We start from the raw sequence: 17,349 nt of genomic DNA on the forward strand, positions 1-17,349 counted from the left end.
GAAATGTAATTAAACAAAGCCCAACGGTGTTTGTATATTCAGCTCTTCATTCCATGAGGTCGAAACGTCTTTGAAAGAGGAGGGGACGCACATCGCTGTCTCGTTACTCACAACAAAACACTCTGTCCCTGTCTGACTCCTTTTCTGCTCACGTCTATATGTTGAGGATGAACCAGCCTCGTTTGGTCTGCTTCAGTGTTTCTCTACAGTTCAACATACTGGAGTTTGTCTCTTCATGATTAAAATTGAAAGCCTGCTTCAGTTCCCCCCAGACTACTTCAGTCTAATTAAATCTGCTCAAACAGTTTTTTTTCTGCCTTTGTAAATCTTTCATTTTCAGTAATGTACCTCTATAAACTTACATTTGCCTCAGTCCAGTTGACCAAATAAAAAGGTCAAAAAAATAATTGTTTGTAGGCCCAAATCGGTCCAAGTGAGTATTACAGTGGAGATGATTTCAGTATTCGTCACCATTCAATACTCAGATCAATATCTCTCATATTATCATTTTCACCTGAAGTCACCTCTGATGCATCAGCAATGGGAGTTACTATGCTATTTCCAAAGTGCTGACTCAAAAACAGCTCTGCCCAGTGTTTCCACCATTCCCTAGTGGCTGGTTTTACATCAGTAAATTAACTCAATGAGAACTTGACAGTTCCTTGATGAGGTGAATCAGATATGCAAGGAGACTGGGCTAAGAAAAATGGCATTGAAGAGTGTAGGAATGGTTTGAGAAACCAAGTCTTTTAGACCATAGACTTGATGCTTCACTTACACTGAAATCAGTTGGAGTAAATGAGAGACAGCTACTATCGCTGTTACCCATGTGATAAGGCCTCTTCACTGCGGTGGCGACCGTGTGACATTCCCTTTGACCTTACGTTTCCATCAGCAACCGCAGAACAGTGAAAGCAATCACTGTCACATTTAGATGCGCCCGTTAATTCAAGTTCGCGGAGCGACTTGAGATACGAAAAAATAGGTCAGCGGGGACACTAACGCGAAAGCAGAATAGAGCGGCACAGATTTTTTTCCCTTAACGGCCTCTCCCTCCTTGCTGACGGAGATCTATGCCGAACTGCTAGAGATACGCCAGCAGTAAGGACGCGCAGTGAAGTAGGCTGCTCTGCTGTCATAACCGAGGCGTCGGCCAAGGCGAACGAACGCCTGACATGCTTTGAAAATGAGCGGACTCCGCGGAGAGTGATGCATAACGGCCAAGCGTTGCAGCGGACCTCATTAAAATCTTTCTCTCTCTCTCTCTCTTTTGATATCCATGTCAATTAAGAAAACGAATGATTTTAATCAGCTTTGCCTATAGTTACATCAGTATTACTTGTACATAGGCCTATAGCCGTCTAGGGCACGTCTTTTCGTGCATACCTTGTTACTGATTTTGTTTATCATAAGAATCAAATAAATATACACAGGGAGGCCAAGAAAACGTCTACGAGCCTGTCTATATAATAAGACCACCTTGTCGACCTGTATATAACTTAACTGACTCTGACTAACTTGGTTTATTGAAGGTTTATTTGTTTACACGTGTTTTATATCGATGAAGTGTTTATTGACGTAGGGCTAGCAGCGAGTCACTCAATCCGTGTCATTCACTTGATAGATAGGTAATGCTTATCGAACATGTGGCGTTTATTGTGTGCGCGCGCGCTGTTTGGCTTCAGGTCATACAGGCGCTTCTCTTCCCCTCCCGGGGTTTCCAGTATGTTGTGACAGTGGTGATTTTTTAACCGAAACTCTAAGTGTCAATGAACAATATAGCGAACAAAAACCTAAAAATTAAGATATAAACAGCCAGTAATTTTCTCATCGCTTCTATTTTTACTCCACTTTGCGGTCTTTTATGATGTTACGTTTTCTCTGCGGTGCTTGTATGCTGGTTCCATTTTTGTTGTTGTTCTCTCCCCCCCTACAGTTTAATTCCTACAGTTTCAGAGATATCAGAGAGGCCTCTCTCTTTCTCGCTCTCCCTCCCACCCCCCTGCCGTCACAGTAACTCAGTCAGCATTTTTCCCTCCTCAGGAGTGTTTTTAGCATTCGCTTGTCCTCCCTCACCCACTGAACAGGCATCCCGGCGCGGACACGCCTCCCCCTCACTCAGAGCGCTGCAGCAGTGAGTAGCGACGCCTTTGGCAATCCCACACGTCGGACAGGGCGTGCCCCCCCCCCCCCCCCCCCCCGCAACTCTAGTTTTCCTTTTATTATGTTGGTGAAGGGCTGTCTTTACTAATTGATGCTCTATGTATGTGTTACGGTAAGCCAAGGATAACATTACAAGTGTCTGTGTGGCTCAAGCATGACTTCTTATACAGCTAGTGCTAGCTTGGGGCGTTTTACAAAGACACTGCAGTATGCAAGGCACACACACACACACACACACGCACACGCACACACACACACACATACAATTTGTGTTGTGTTCATATGTCATGTTCTTTAAATTAACTGAACAACCTTGTCTTTAATTGTGTCTCATGTTGGTAATGTTTCATTATTATTTTGTGGACTGCAGTGATCTCGTTTTATCGATTTGTGACTTCTGAATCTCCCGTTTCTTCATTTCCAAGCAATTAATCCTCTGCACACGTCGTTAATTTCATTGATTTCTCTCTTTTGCGCTTTCCACAGATTCACTTCCCAGATGTTGAAAGAGTGGAATGGTTAAATAAGGTAAAAAAAAACCCAACCTGATTCCATGTTCAGAAATTATGTCACCTTTCTCCCGTCATCCGTTCTATCCTTCCAATGTCCACACACTTTTTTCACAGAGTCTTTGCAGTAGCAGCCACATTAATAAACTGTCATACCTAGCTCTCTCTCTCTCTCTCTCCCTACCCCTCTCTCTCTCTCTCTCTCTCTCTGTTTCTTGCCCCCCCCCCCCCCCCCCACACGGGAACTGCAGTGGTTTTTGTAAGCCCAGGATGTGGCACACTGCAGTACACTGGCTTTTTACCACTGTCCCATTTTCATTCAGTTCAATTAAACAACACACACACACACACACACACACACACACACACACAGACATACTTGTCCTTCTGTCTTTTTGAGGACACTCATTGACATAGTGCATTTCCTAGCCCCTTACCCTAACCTCAGCCATCACAACTAAATGCCTAACTCCAACCCTAACCGTAACCCTAACCTAGGTCTAATTCTCACCTGAACCCTAAAACCAAGTCTTAACCCTCAAACAGCCCATTGAAGATGTGAGGACCAGACAAAATGTCCTCACTTTCCCAAAATGTCCTCATTCCCAAGGTCTATAACTCAAACTGGTCCTCACAAGGATAGCTGTACAAGTACACACACACACACACACACACACACACACACACACACACACACACACACACACACACACACACACAGTTACTTATTGAATGATCTCCACATTATGCACGTCCATTTCTCTGAAATATTAAATATGTATACATACCTTCAGCATGGGCAGAGCCTTAAAAACATGACTAAACTTGAATGTTTCATTGGCAGTCAAGCCTGTCTACTGAATTTTTGCCTCTGACTGGTCAGCATCTGAAGTGATTCCATGACTCAAATATAAAGGGAAAAAAAAATGAATGAAAAACCCTGATGCATTTCACAATGCCCATTTTATTACACGCGTTGATATCCGCTATGATGTGTGTGCATTGTCACAATACACCCTGGGGATCATTCAGTTTAAATGTCATGTGTGTTGTTCCCCAGTCAGTTTGTCTGTCCTCTTACTCTCTCCTCATCTGTCCATCTCACACAGAGAAAAATGCGAATTTGACAATGAGATACTTGTAATTATATTAATGTAAATGACACAGAACGACACACTCTGTCCTTCTGTCTTTTTTAATCAGCCTTTTTTAACCACCCCAGCCTTCAGACATTCAAATAATTCTGACAGTCTGTTAGGTCTCTAATTTGTGTCTCTATTTCTCAGTCTCCTCATGTCCTTACAGGGGGTAATGGACAGATTCAAAACTCAAATGACACACTCTGATTGGCCTCCGGTTTTCACAGGCGCCAATTAAAACTGACTACTGCCATCCTCTCTGAGGTTCCAGAGGCTACTGGACCTTGGCATTCAGGGTCTAGGCAATGTGAAACAATTTGAAGTAATATAGCTTGCAGTACTGTCGTCATTTAAGGCCAATTTAAGCAATTGAAACTGGAGACGTTAACTTATGTGTCTCCATTTTGGCTCAGGGAAGAATGAGGGCGCCAGCTTTGGCATCTTCATCTTGGCTCAAAACAATTTGGCATCTCTGAGCAGTTTCTCTTTTTCTGCCTTTTAGACAGTGAAACAGATGTGGCCGTATATTTGTCAGTTTGTGGAAAAACTGTTTAGGGACACCATTGAGCCAGCAGTGAAAGAAGCCAATTCTCATCTCAGCACGTTCACCTTCGCCAAGGTTGACCTGGGAGATAAGGTAAGGTAAACACACACACCTACACACACACGCACACACACACACACACACACACACACACACACACACACGTACGTACATACATACATACATACAAGCGCAAACACATTTCCTTTGCCAAAGCTAGGCACATTGACACTCTAAACACACACCTATCCAGAATCCTGCTTTCTCTGACAGTAACACAGATAGACAGGGAGAGAGAGTGAGAAAGAGAAACAGAGGAGTTAAAGCTGTGTGTGTTCTGTGCATTACTGAAAACTGTGCATTACTGTGCATTACTGAAAACCGACCTTCTTTTTACACCTTTTTCTTACCCTTAAACAGTGGTGAGGTAGGAGAACCTGATTTTCCTAATTACCCCTTAAAGGGCTCTCTCCAAACATGCACACACATACACATATACATACTCACACACTCATACACACACACACACACGCACACGCACACACACACACATACACACACACAAACTCATTCAGCCTTTGATTCAGAACCCCTCAAGTCATGAAGTAGCATTAGACCACAAGAGGAATTACTAAGTAGGTCAGGCACTCTAAAACATCTTCATTGATCCAACTTCACATGCCTCACTGAAATCAGGGCTTTGGCTCTCACCTGACTTATCTTACATTTAGTATATTGTCCTCTCCTGATACCTGTTGAGTCCTTGTCTTGATTCAGTCAATTTATTAAGCATTTTATTACTTTGTTATTCCACAAATCATATTCCCTTGCATTGCGTATATTGCTCTCCAAATATTGGATATAGGTCTTTGTCTAATTAAAGTAATTGTAAAAGCAGACATGGTTTGGGTAAAACATGTTCCTGGAGGCCTGTATGATATAGGTCTTTGTCTAATTAAAGTCATTGTAAAAGCAGACATGGTTTGGGTAAAACATGTTCCTGGAGGCCTGTATGAAGATTTTTTTGTGTGTGTGTCAGCCCTGACTCATGCTACGTGTTGGCTAAGGCTAAATATGACTGTCCAAGATTTTCCACAGACAGAAACATGAAACGTAAGCTACAACTCACAGGACTTGTAATTCAGGATATGACATTCACTTCTGAAGCTAGGAAGTGTTTTTGTGTTGATGGAAATTACCAGAAGCCTATTAATGTTGTACTCAGCTGATTTGCAGGTCAAGCTAAAGCTCTGTCTGTCAACCACAGAAAGAGTGGAAATAGTTCCCACTTGATGGGTAAGAAAAGGAAGTCAGCAATGTCTGTCTGTTTTTTCTTTTTGTTTGTTTGTTTATTTTGTTTTGACTGCAGCCTATTAGGGTGAATGGGGTCAAAGTTTACACAGAGAATGTGGACAAAAGACAGATCATCATGGACCTCCAGATAAGGTGAGTCCTCAAAAGCGTCTCTGTTTTTAACCGTCTCAGCTTTAATTTAACCCTTTATGTGGCGTTTAGCGATCTCTAAACCCAGCTGTTGTCCACCTCCCCGCAGCTATGTTGGAAATACAGAAATTGAAGTGGATATTAAGAGATATTACTGCAGAGCTGGGATCAAAAGTATACAGGTACTTCATTGTACTGTTTGCACTTTTTCTTTACTCATAAATGTAAAAAAATGTATATAACTCCACAGTGACATACATTCAGAGAGTATTCACAAGCTCTGTGACTTTTATGTTGTAGAAACTGTTGTGATTGCTTTTGTAATAATGTGTTGTATATGGTACACACACAGATGGACTCTTTCCATTGTAACACAAGCTAGTGTGTTTCCAGGAAGGAATTTTCTAAAGGCTTCTGAATTGAGCCTATATTTATGAGAGGGTGTGTGTGTGTGTGTGTGTGTGTGTGTGTGTGTTTTGGAGAGTGTATTTTTAGGGAGACATGTAATTGGACACTAAAATGTCCTTGTGCTGTTCAGGGTGTTGAATCGGATCCCAACACAGTCGTACACACTCACACTCTCTTATGTTACTGTATGAATTATGCAAGCGAATCTGTGCGCATGTGTGTGTGTGCATGTGTGTGTGTATGAGTGTATACACGTGTGTGTGTGTGTGTATGTATGTTTGTGTGTGTGAGACTATATTTGATGTGTGTATGATTCGTGAGTGCGTGCATGTGTTTATTTGTGTGTGTGAGTGTGTGTGTGTGTGTGTGTATGTGTGAGACTGTATGTGGTGTGTGTGCGTGTGTGGCTGTATTTGGTGTATATATGGTTAGTGTGTGTGTGTGTGTGCGCGTGCGTGCCTGCATGTGTGCGCGTGTGTGTGTGTGTGTGTGTGCACATGTGTGTGTGTGCATATATTTACTTGCAGTGTGCAGTCAGTTGTTCACTATGACAGGAATGGCCAGATATACTATACTTACATCCAGTGGATTTCTCGGAAGTTTATTCTCAACCCCTGTTTTCTGAATCCCAGTCAGTGTTGGTTTAGTAGTGTTTTAACACCAGTGTTGACAGATGAGCAAGTGGTTTCTCCTTTTCTCGTTTGCTGCTGTCATGGTACTTGTTGTGGGCTTTGTGCACTACACGCACTGTTCAAAAACACTGAGCTCCTGTTCACTTGTGGTCAACTTCTTTACCAACCATCACAAACCCACATGTGCAGAGGGAGAGAGAGAGAGAGAGAGAGAGAGTGAGGGATGGTGGGGGCAAAAACGCAGTATCTATGCTTATCATACTTATTTTTGTATTTCTCTCTGAATAATAGAAAATTGAATGATATAATCACATTTGAATCACATTTGGGTTCATGGTTTAAAATTGTATGGGCAGATTAAGATTGATCTGAAGTCAAACAAGTTATTCTTCAGAGTGAATGATATTCAGCAACTTATGAGACTGCGCTTTTTAGCCTTTCTGATTGGCTGTGTGTGTGTGTGTGTGTGTGTGTGTGTGTGTGTTTTTTTTCATGACTGGCCAATGAGGTAATTACATGGCAAATCAGAAAGGCTAAAATGCTGAGTTTCTTTTCTAATTGGCTTTTCAGTTACCTCATGGTTGGCCAATCGAAGCATTATAATCTGCAGAGTTCATTTATAAGGCTCCACTTCACCGAACAATGAGAGAAGATAACCTTGAAAGCAAAGGCCCATTTTTTGTTTGTTTGTTTTTTTTATAACAGCTGCAACATCACCAAATTGTTCCCGAGCATAGCTTTCTTCTGTCTGTATTTCAAAAGAAAACTAGAATAAAAGACACTCTGATGAAGGTCTTCTCCTTACTTTTGTAAATGATTTTAGTCTTTTTATGAAAGTGCCATTCAACTGCATGGAACAGTTATTAAGCGGTTTGTTTAGTGTGTGGTTGCCATGCAATGTCAAAATGAGACGACGAGAAAATGTTCCCACTGAAGAGAACACTGTCAATGCTCTTTATTGTCGAGCTGAAAAAACATATTCACGTGAGGACGTCCTTGGCTGGAACGCCAGCGACGGGAAAAAAAACAATTAATACTTACAGAGACTCCGTAGACGAAACAGAACCATAACCAGCTGGAGAGATAAAAATTTCTCTGCGTTCCCCTAACAAAGAACCTACTCCATCAGCTGTTTATGGGCTTCACTCTTTTGGGAGGAACATGGCTATCATCTCTTTCAAATTAAGGCCTCGCATTCAAATATCCTGCCAGGAATGGCGCTGTTTATTCAAATCCCTTGGCTTCAGATCCACTATTGCCAAAGGGAGTCACTGCTGTAAAAAATAAGAGTCAACATTAGGTCACCACCCAGTCAGTAAATGACAAAATCTGATTGGACAGTTGTTTGGACATTGACTTTTTTTTAATGCTGCTGGACAGTATCAGATCTTTCACTCGCACAATAGTGATTCAGTGGCACTTTGGATGAATCAGGGCCAAGCACACAGATGTTGATAATAACAGTTAAAGTGTCATGAAAGAGTGGTTATTTACTTTGTAAACTGGATGAGTTATTGTGTGTTTATTGTGTGAGTTCGACTGGTCATGTAGTAGTCTTATTGTTCTGTTTTAGTCTAGTTTACCCGCTCTTTTTAGTTTTACAGTAGGATTATGTGTTGTAAGATTGTGTCAAGCTGGTTTGATATCAGTGGCATCAGTTCTGTGGTCTGGTGTTCCCTCTGGAATGTTCCATGTCCGTCCCCCTGTGGAGGCACACAGAGCATTATTGTGTGTGTGTGTGTGTGTGTGTGTGTGTGTGTGTGATTGTATTCATCATCCACATGAGCAATCCACAATGGAAACCTCTCGACACTTTTAACAAATTCATACACATACAATATCTGTGTATTTCTATGAAAACATATACTCCTCTCTTTGTATGTCTGTTTTTAATGCTTGTCTAATTGTCACTCTCTCTCTCTCTCTCTCTCCCTCTCTCTCTCTCTCTCTCTCTCTCTCTCTCTCTCTGTGTAGCTCCACGGCGTGTTGCGGGTGGTGATGGAGCCCTTGTTGGGGGACATGCCGCTGGTTGGTGCTTTGTCCTTCTTCTTCCTTAAGAAGCCGGTGAGTGTCTCTACCCATCCCCCTGATATTTCTCTCCCACCAAATGAAATACCTTCCACCCCTAACACATATGCCAATACAGCAACAAAGCACCACAGATCTCCCTGTGCTATGGATTACTCTAGCCGTTTAATCCCGTAACTAATTGGATCAATTTCTCAGTCGATGGACGAGAATGAAGTGTTAAATATGCCCATCCAAATTCACATTCACATTTGCCCAGTCCATTGATCAACAGATGTTACCTTTAAAATCCTCCAGCATGACAAGTGTTTTTTTATATACATATATTTGCACCAGTTCTTTGTTGCTGTCGCTGTTAGAGTCAGCCTAGCGCATATACACGATGTGGGGTTATCAGAGGTTCGTGGCTGGGTTGTTACCTCTGCTGTCCTTGTGTGTTTCCTGTCCTGTGGGTTGCTATGTTAATCTGGAACATGGAAGTGTGACAGAGGTTCCCAGCGGAGGGGGCGGGGTGCTTTAAATAGCTTTAAATAGAGACAAGTCAACCTAACTCTGATACGATGGGGAAGAGGGAGGGGAAAAAAGAGATGGACGGGTAGGTAGGGAGAAAGAGTGAGATGGCGAGAGAGAGGAAGAAAGAGAGAGAGAAAGAGAGAGAGAGAGAGCGAGAGAGAGAGAGTGTAAGAGACACAGTGTAAGAGTGTGTGAGAGAGCAAAAAGCAGGGAGAGTGTGCGTGAAAGACAGAGAGAGAGAGAGAGAGAGTGAGAGAGAGAGAGCGAGGGAGAGAGTGAGAGAGAGAGAGAGAGAGAGTGTGTGTGTGAGTGAGAGCAGTGTAAGCACAGTGTGAGTGCAAAAGGGAATAAATCATCAGTGTAGTGGACATGGGACAGGTGACAGGGAGTACATTCAACACACACACACACACACACAAACGCACGCACACACACACAGCTGGTGTCTGTAAGCTGAGCATGTGAGTCATCTGTGATGTGAATTCAGAGACAGTGGAGTAAATGAGGATGGAAACGTGGGGGCGTCTGGGGATTGAGTCTATTCTTTATTCTTTATAGCGACAAGACGGAGAAATGTTATTGATTTCACCTTTGACCATTCATTTCTTTTGCCTCTTTATTCAATTTGTCTGACGTTTCGAGCAAACCTTAAATTACAATCATGTCATTCTTTCTCTCAAACATTCATTTGCTTTTTTTTTTCCCTGTCAGCTTGTCAAAGTGTATGTGACATAGCAGTTGAGATGACATTAAGCAGCTGGGTCTTGGTGTTGTTTAACTCTAGTATGCCAGGCTTCTGCTCCTCTCTCTCTCTCTCTCTCTCTCTCTCTCCCTCCCCCCTCTCTCTCTATCCACCCCCCAAAATGGACATATAATCGCTGACCCTGCGTAAAGAAAACAAACAGAAATATGCAACCGAACGCAGAGCCTAATATGGTTCTGTTTAAGCGTGTGCGTGTTTCTCAGATATGGTGAGTGCTTTCACGATCAGATGGCTTCATTTGAAGTTCCTCACCAACCTGTCAGAGAACCTTTTCCTCGTTCCTCATTCACTTTCCTTCCCTCTCCTGCCCTTTCAGTCTCTTTCTCTTTCAGTCTTTTCAGCCTGCCCCGTCACTGGTTCCACTTGAACTGCCTGTAACAGAGAAAAGCATGGCAGGTGAAAGACAACTACCAACACGACTGTTGTGAAGACCCAAAGAGCGTTAATGACGACTCTTTGTTTGTGGAATTGCCTTTGTGACGACCGGTCTGTTACAAATGTGGAGGCGTTGATTTCTGATGTTTATCAGCCAGTCGGCAGGAGTGACAGAGGAACACGGGTTTATTGCTGAGAAGGGAAAAAATGAAAGAAATCTCATGAATTGGCTTGAAAGTCTCCAGGTTCCTAATGGTCTTACTGTAAATTAATCGAGTGAATTATATTACAGTATTATGGATGGATAGATGAACGGGTGGATACCTGGTTGGATGGGTGAATGAGCGAGTGAATAAGTGAATAGATGGAAATTAAATGAAAGTACGTGAGTGACTGAGGGAGTGAGTGAATGGATGGAAGGATAGATGGGTAGACGGGTGGAGAGAAGGAGGTGAGTGAATGAACTGAGTGGAAGAGTGATTAAGTGGATTTACAATGAGTATTTGACTCGACTGAGGAGGTCAATGAAAGGATAGATGAATGGATGGATGAATGGATGGACAAAAATAGGTGAGTGAGTGAGTGAATGGATGGGTAGATAAATGCATGCGTGACGTAGCCCAGCTTACAGTGTGAGAGTGTTTTGCAGTGCCGCAGAAGGCAGAAGGCCTTTACTGGTCTACTGCAGTGTGTCCACGGTGTAAAAAATGCATGACCATCGACCCCCAGTGTCAGATTCAGGAGAGAGAGAGAGAGAGAGAGAAAGAGAGAGAGAGAAAGGGGGAGAGAGAGAGAACATAAGGGAAGAATATGTATGGATATGCATGCATACGTTTATGTGTATCTCTGGTACTGCAGTGTGTATTCCCATCTCCACTAATATTAATTGCAGTCTCTCTGTGGAACAGTTTAAGACCTTGTTAGCCATTAAAAACAGCAGTTAAAACAAACAGTGGTGGAGTGACGATCCACTCACTGTTTTTTGTTTATTGGTGTATATTTTGAGTTAAAGAAACACCCTTTGGTTCCTCTTTGTTTGAGGTTTTTGCTCTCTGTCACTTAAGATAATTTTCAGAAGTCATCTTTGTTGTTGTTCTTGCTTTCTGTTCCAGTCACAGCTGCGCACACACACACACACACACACACACACACACACACACACACACACACACAGAGACAGGAACACAGGGTGGCAGAGAGGTAGTGAGAAAGAGATGGAGAGGAAAGGAGAGGGGAAGTACACCTTTCTACATTTTTTCCAAGTCATTATTAGTTAGGGTTATTGGTGCCACCCAGAAGGGACAGAGGATGATGAAACACTGGGTTATGCCACTGTGTGGTGAGAGCAGCCCTGCAGTAGTCGGTACAGAGGAGGCCTCCGGCTCTGAAGCTCTTATCCTGAGGCACTCGCCAAAGCCCAGGAGCACTTGCTTTTCATTGGACGGCCAGTCCCGAGGACAGTACGGAATTCTGTTGAATCATCATGTCGAATGTCTGCGCTGTCTTCCTGACCGTCTGACTGATAGAGTGACCGCCTGATAGTTATGAAATTATTTCCTGTGTCATCAGCAGTTCTGAGTCTCTGAGAAATCTCAAACTCCTCTTGACGGCTTTCAAAGAACAGAACCTGTTAATCACAACCAAAGTTTGTGTGTGGGCACACGTGTGTGTGTGTGTGTGTGTGTGTATGTGTGTATGTGTGTGTGTGTATGTGTGTGTGTGTGTGTGTATGTATGTGTATGTGTGTGGGGTTTATTCATGGGGAGTCGCCCCACCATCCCCCATTTCATTGTCTTCTCATCGATTTGAGCATCAGAGTCAGATTTTCTCTTTAACAGGGCTGATGAAACCGGAACTTCATGTTCTGATCTCAGCAAAGACTCTGAATAGATCAATCCATTCAATACAGACTTTCAAAAACTACTTTTTGTCTGTGTGTGTGTGTGTGTGTGTGTGTGCATGTGTGTGTGTCTGTTTTGTTTCAGCACATTCTCTTTAACTGGTGTTAGAACATCGAGGAGGAGGTCATAAGGAAGATGTACACAGATCATTTGAAATGGTTTACAGTTTTCTCTCACCGCCCTGTTTGCCAGGCCGCTCTCACTAACGTTGACTGATTTGTCTCTTGGGCCGTTTGACTCATGTTTTAATCCAATTTCTCCCTTTCTCCCTCTCCCTCTCTCTCGCTTCATCTCAGCTTTTGGACATTAACTGGACAGGTCTCACAAATATCCTCGACATTCCTGGACTCAAGTAAGTGAAAACTTCAAGGAGTGACTTTCTTTCTTACTTACTTTTTTTTTTTTTAATTTTTACTTTTCTCAATCTCTCTAAGGCACTGTTATTCAAAGTCTGGCTTGTGGGCTGTTTCAGGGCTGTCAACCAATTTCAAATAGCCAACACTCTGAATTTTATTTAAACTGTGTATTTCTCTTTCATGTATATGTTCATGTAATTTTTGATGAATGTTCAATATCAGTAATCTACTATATACACACACGCACAAATATATATATATATATATATATATATATATACCATGTTATGTCATGCTATGCTAAGTTATGCATGAGTTGTACTGTTATGCTGTGTTGATTGTATATCATGCATTCCGCGTTCCATAGACCAGCTACACGAATACACACTTCTTAACCATCTGAAAAGTGGCTAATCAGATCATCTTTGTAACTCTTTTACTCTGTCTTCAGTAACACTCGCAACGCATATTCAGAAGGTCTCTTTTTCACACGTCTTTGGCTTGCATGGTGACGCGAGAACAGATTGTGGCATAATTGCATAATCTCTCTCCCACCTCACAATCTAATCCCCATCAACTGGTGCATGTGTGCCTGTGTATGGCTGTGATGCTACAGGTATAAAATAAAATGGAAAAAAAAAAAAGGTTTTGCATTGGAAATGTGAATCACCACATACACAATGTATATACACAAGCCAGAACAGAACACAGCTACCTGACAGCAGTAGAACAGGTTGCAACTATTGCTTTGTTACAGTAGTAATTTGAATCTCTCTCTCACTTACTGTAAATTCTCAAGTAAAAGCCAGGTCTCAAATAATGAACGGGTCTCAAATCATATCCGGGGGTGCCGCCTGTTTGGGCAAATAAAGGCCTGTTCTAAATGCAGGCCGGGTAAAAAAAATAAAAAATAAAAAAGCATAATTTACAGAGAGGCTCAAGTGGTAAATTCATCATATTTCCACAGCATTATTTACATCAGTACAACAACATAAGGTAATTATGCTTGCCACTCTGTTGCTATTAGTTTCACTTTTTAACAGAAATACCAGATAGTGTTCTAGTTCACATGGATTGTGGTCCTTATTAGTGTTCAGGAACATCTCTGCCAAAACTTTCTCCTTCCTGTTTCCTCTGCATTATTTCATTATTTCTATGAGTCTTAACGGTACTTTGAAAAAGTCACGGAAGGGAAAAAAATGTTTGATTTTAGATGGAGTAGGTATGGTAGGGACATGTTGGCCAGTGAGCTTGAAACAGAGGACCAAATTTTACCTTTAAATCTGTCATTATTTCAACCTGGTCCCATTTATCCTCCTTAATGAACAATAAAACAAATAATTCACAGAATAATCAACACTAATCCACGTAAATATAGTAAATGGTTACCAATTTAATTTTGGGACAGAATTACTATTCTTTGCAAATTATCACATCATTTGCTATATCCACAGATGGTTTTAATCTGTCGATAATTGTGCTCTTTGTTCTCCCTCCAAATTCAGGTAGGCTAATATTGGAACATGAAAATGATCTGTGAAAATTCTGCAGTTTGAATGCTTATGAAACATCCGCTTTTGTGCGGTCCTGTGTGTGCTGAAATTTATTGTGCATTGCACACAAGCTGATGCAATATACAGATATGTATATTGCATCAGCTTAATTAAACAATCTCATGTTGTAGCTTTCGCAATAGCACACAAACTTAAAACAATCTGCACTGTTTCGTTTACATTGTGATCTTGAAGATCATAGTGGCTTATTAAATAATGGTCTCTAATCTCTAATAATAGCCTGTTTCAAATAAAGGCCTGGTTCTTTCCTCTGTTGAGGTAAATAAAGGCCCTGGCCACTATTTGGGAATTTACGGTATATTCATGAATAGTATTTAAAAAACAAACAAACAAGCAAACAAAAATGGAGGGGGGGGGGCACAAGTTCCCATGCCACAGTTGTCTCTGTGCTTTGGTGAGAGGTGATAAAAATGGTGGCATGAATGATTGTCTGCTGTTACATGCTGTGCTACATGGATTAGCATTGGAATCACCTGTCAATAAACAACATCATCTCAAGATGAGAGCTGCCATAGCTCTAAAAATCAATACAGCTTAAGATAATGAAAGAAGGATGTTTTGGCCAATTTACTGAGGGTCAGGGTTCTTCTTTTAATGCTCTAGGATCTTTTTCTTTTTGGCCCCACTCCCCCTCTGAGAGAAAATACCCAAATGATCACAGCTTTTAAAGTGTTTATGAAACCCTGGCTGTGAGTGAGAATAACGCGCTGGAAGACCACTCTCTCTCTCTCTCTCTCTCTCTCTCTCACACACACACACACCCTCTCTCTATCCACTCTCTCCCTGTTTCTCTGTCTCTCTCTCTTTCTTGGTCCTCCTGGGGTGAGCTGTTAGTGTGTAATGATTAGCTGCTGGCCAAGATGAGTGGTCTTAAGTAAGCAATGACCTCGCTACGCTGAGTGAGCTGACCGCTGTATGTAAAGGCTATTTATCTCTCTCTCTGTCTTTCGCGCGGGCACACACACACATTCTCTGTCTTACACATTTAATGCTAAAAGCCTTATACTCCCTGGTGATTATCCTTGCTATGACATTGAGCTGGGTGTTGAGTTACTGGTCAGTGTATTCTTAGCAATGAATGATCAGTTGGAAATGATTTTTTCCTGAGGTAAATAAATGGTAGGTTCACACGAGTATTTGTGTTCCATTTCCACGTCTGCATTCCATAATGTGTCTTCATTGTCTCCCATGGCAACAAAAGATGGGGAGGGGGGCTGTTTTGGTTGCCTAGGTGATTCATTTTGAGAATTTGCATATACTGATAACAGTCTTTTGTGGAATGTTGTCTGTTCGTTAAAATCTACCGCCCAGCACGTTGCTATGTCCTCAACAGCCTTACACGGAACAAGCTATCCGCGTGTATTGAATTACCACGTTTTCATTTCGCAAAACAATTCAAACACAGACAGGTCCCTTGGGGTCAATGTGTCGGCAATGCTTTCAATACCGTTGTTTGTTTTAAAGCTTTGTCTCGGGACCATTAAACTCACGTCTCTAAGATACTACTAAGAACACATGTCCACACATGTAACAGTTAGATCCATGAATAGATGGCAGATGATAATTTGTCTACCATGCTGGTTGTAATAGGACCCGTAGAGGCTGTTTGTGATTTTCTTTGGAACGGCATACATTCTTTCGTGAGTGATTATTGTCATTAAATGACACTTTTGACATCATGTTGGCTATTGTTTCCTGTAAAACAATGCCGTTCGGCAACGTATGTATTTCAGTTGTAGACAAACACTTAAAAGAGAGTTTGAGCTCAAACCAATACCAATATTCCTCCCGCTGAAACGAACCTATATAGGCCTACATCTGAAGTGTGAAGTAAGAACATTTCATTTGAATGAAGAATACATTTCAATCTAATTTTATATTCTCTATATTATAGTTATCAACCCGCAAAACATAATCATAGCTTGAATTGTTTTTCGGTTCGAGTCCCAGCCAACAGCATGTGAAATGTCAAGAACTAGAATAAATGGTTATCTGATGATAAGGGAGCGCAGTCATCTTGACATTGATGTTTGCCTAGAAGACTGACCTCGTCTTCTAAGAAGATGAAAGCCCATCACTTGGCAAAACACTGACTTATAAATCCGTTTTCGTGAAATGGTTCACATCGCCACCATCGTTTTTTTGACTCGGAATGACACTTAGATTTTATCCAGACCGCTCCTGTTCCGTTATTGTTTTTTAAGTATGCAGCGGCAAATAAGATAATAGACTTGTGGTTTACTTCGCGTGCCATTTGGAGCACTTTGCGGATGCGCACCTCCACGCTCTAAACATCCAGCAAGTGGAATAGATGACTATGCAGATAGCAGTTTTGTCCTCTGTTTAACAAATTAAGCATGAACGCCTGAGTGGTGTTTCTGAACAGGGTGTAGATGGGCATTAAACTTGAATACCATTCGTAATGATGGTTTAAAGGGAGAAACTGTTTATTACAAAAACGTTGGTGTAATGTAATGGGGTTAAAAATTGATGCATGGATATTTTGTCTTAGTGCTACGCTGGAAAATGCAAACGAACCACATCCTTTTTGCTGATGATGCACGTAAAAGCGGGTTTATTAAACTCAAAGTGTTTCTGCTCTAACAGATGGGCACACATTCGTGTTTGTTTTTCATTTTATAACCCTGCCGGAATGGCCGCCAACTTTTTTAAATATTTCCGTTGGTTATGCGATGCCGGGACCTTGGACAATGAAAGACGTTATTGTGAAAAGTTCTGGTAAATCTTGTTGTGCGCTTCTGTGTTATATTTGACTGGTGCTGTCTGTCGTGTCAAATTAAATGCAACGTAACAAGACGTTATTATTTTTTTTTCATTAACTAGCACCTCCACATGAGCGAAAAATGCGAATACGCAAACAAATATTTTCCCGTGAGAAAAGACTGTAAGACTCAATGTGGAAAATTCTACTTCAATAACGATTCAGAGGAGCATCGTAAATAAATCATTTGTGGTCGTGTAAGCTTCCTAGATGGGAACA

General features: G+C 41.6%; 1 protein-coding gene across 1 annotated transcript in view; it reads left to right on the forward strand.

The window, feature by feature from the left end:
- Window positions 1-17,349, forward strand: part of esyt2b (extended synaptotagmin-like protein 2b) — a 35,391-nt gene that overhangs the window by 2,729 nt on the left and 15,313 nt on the right. The window contains exons 2-7 of the mRNA XM_030779147.1: window positions 2,650-2,691; window positions 4,314-4,448; window positions 5,725-5,801; window positions 5,908-5,980; window positions 8,813-8,902; window positions 12,715-12,770. Of these exons, the coding sequence (XP_030635007.1) occupies window positions 2,650-2,691; window positions 4,314-4,448; window positions 5,725-5,801; window positions 5,908-5,980; window positions 8,813-8,902; window positions 12,715-12,770 (473 nt within the window). The remainder of the gene's footprint in view (window positions 1-2,649; window positions 2,692-4,313; window positions 4,449-5,724; window positions 5,802-5,907; window positions 5,981-8,812; window positions 8,903-12,714; window positions 12,771-17,349) is intronic.

The sequence above is a fragment of the Chanos chanos genome, chromosome 7 (genome assembly GCF_902362185.1).
Source record: "Chanos chanos chromosome 7, fChaCha1.1, whole genome shotgun sequence".
NCBI lineage: Eukaryota > Metazoa > Chordata > Actinopteri > Gonorynchiformes > Chanidae > Chanos > Chanos chanos.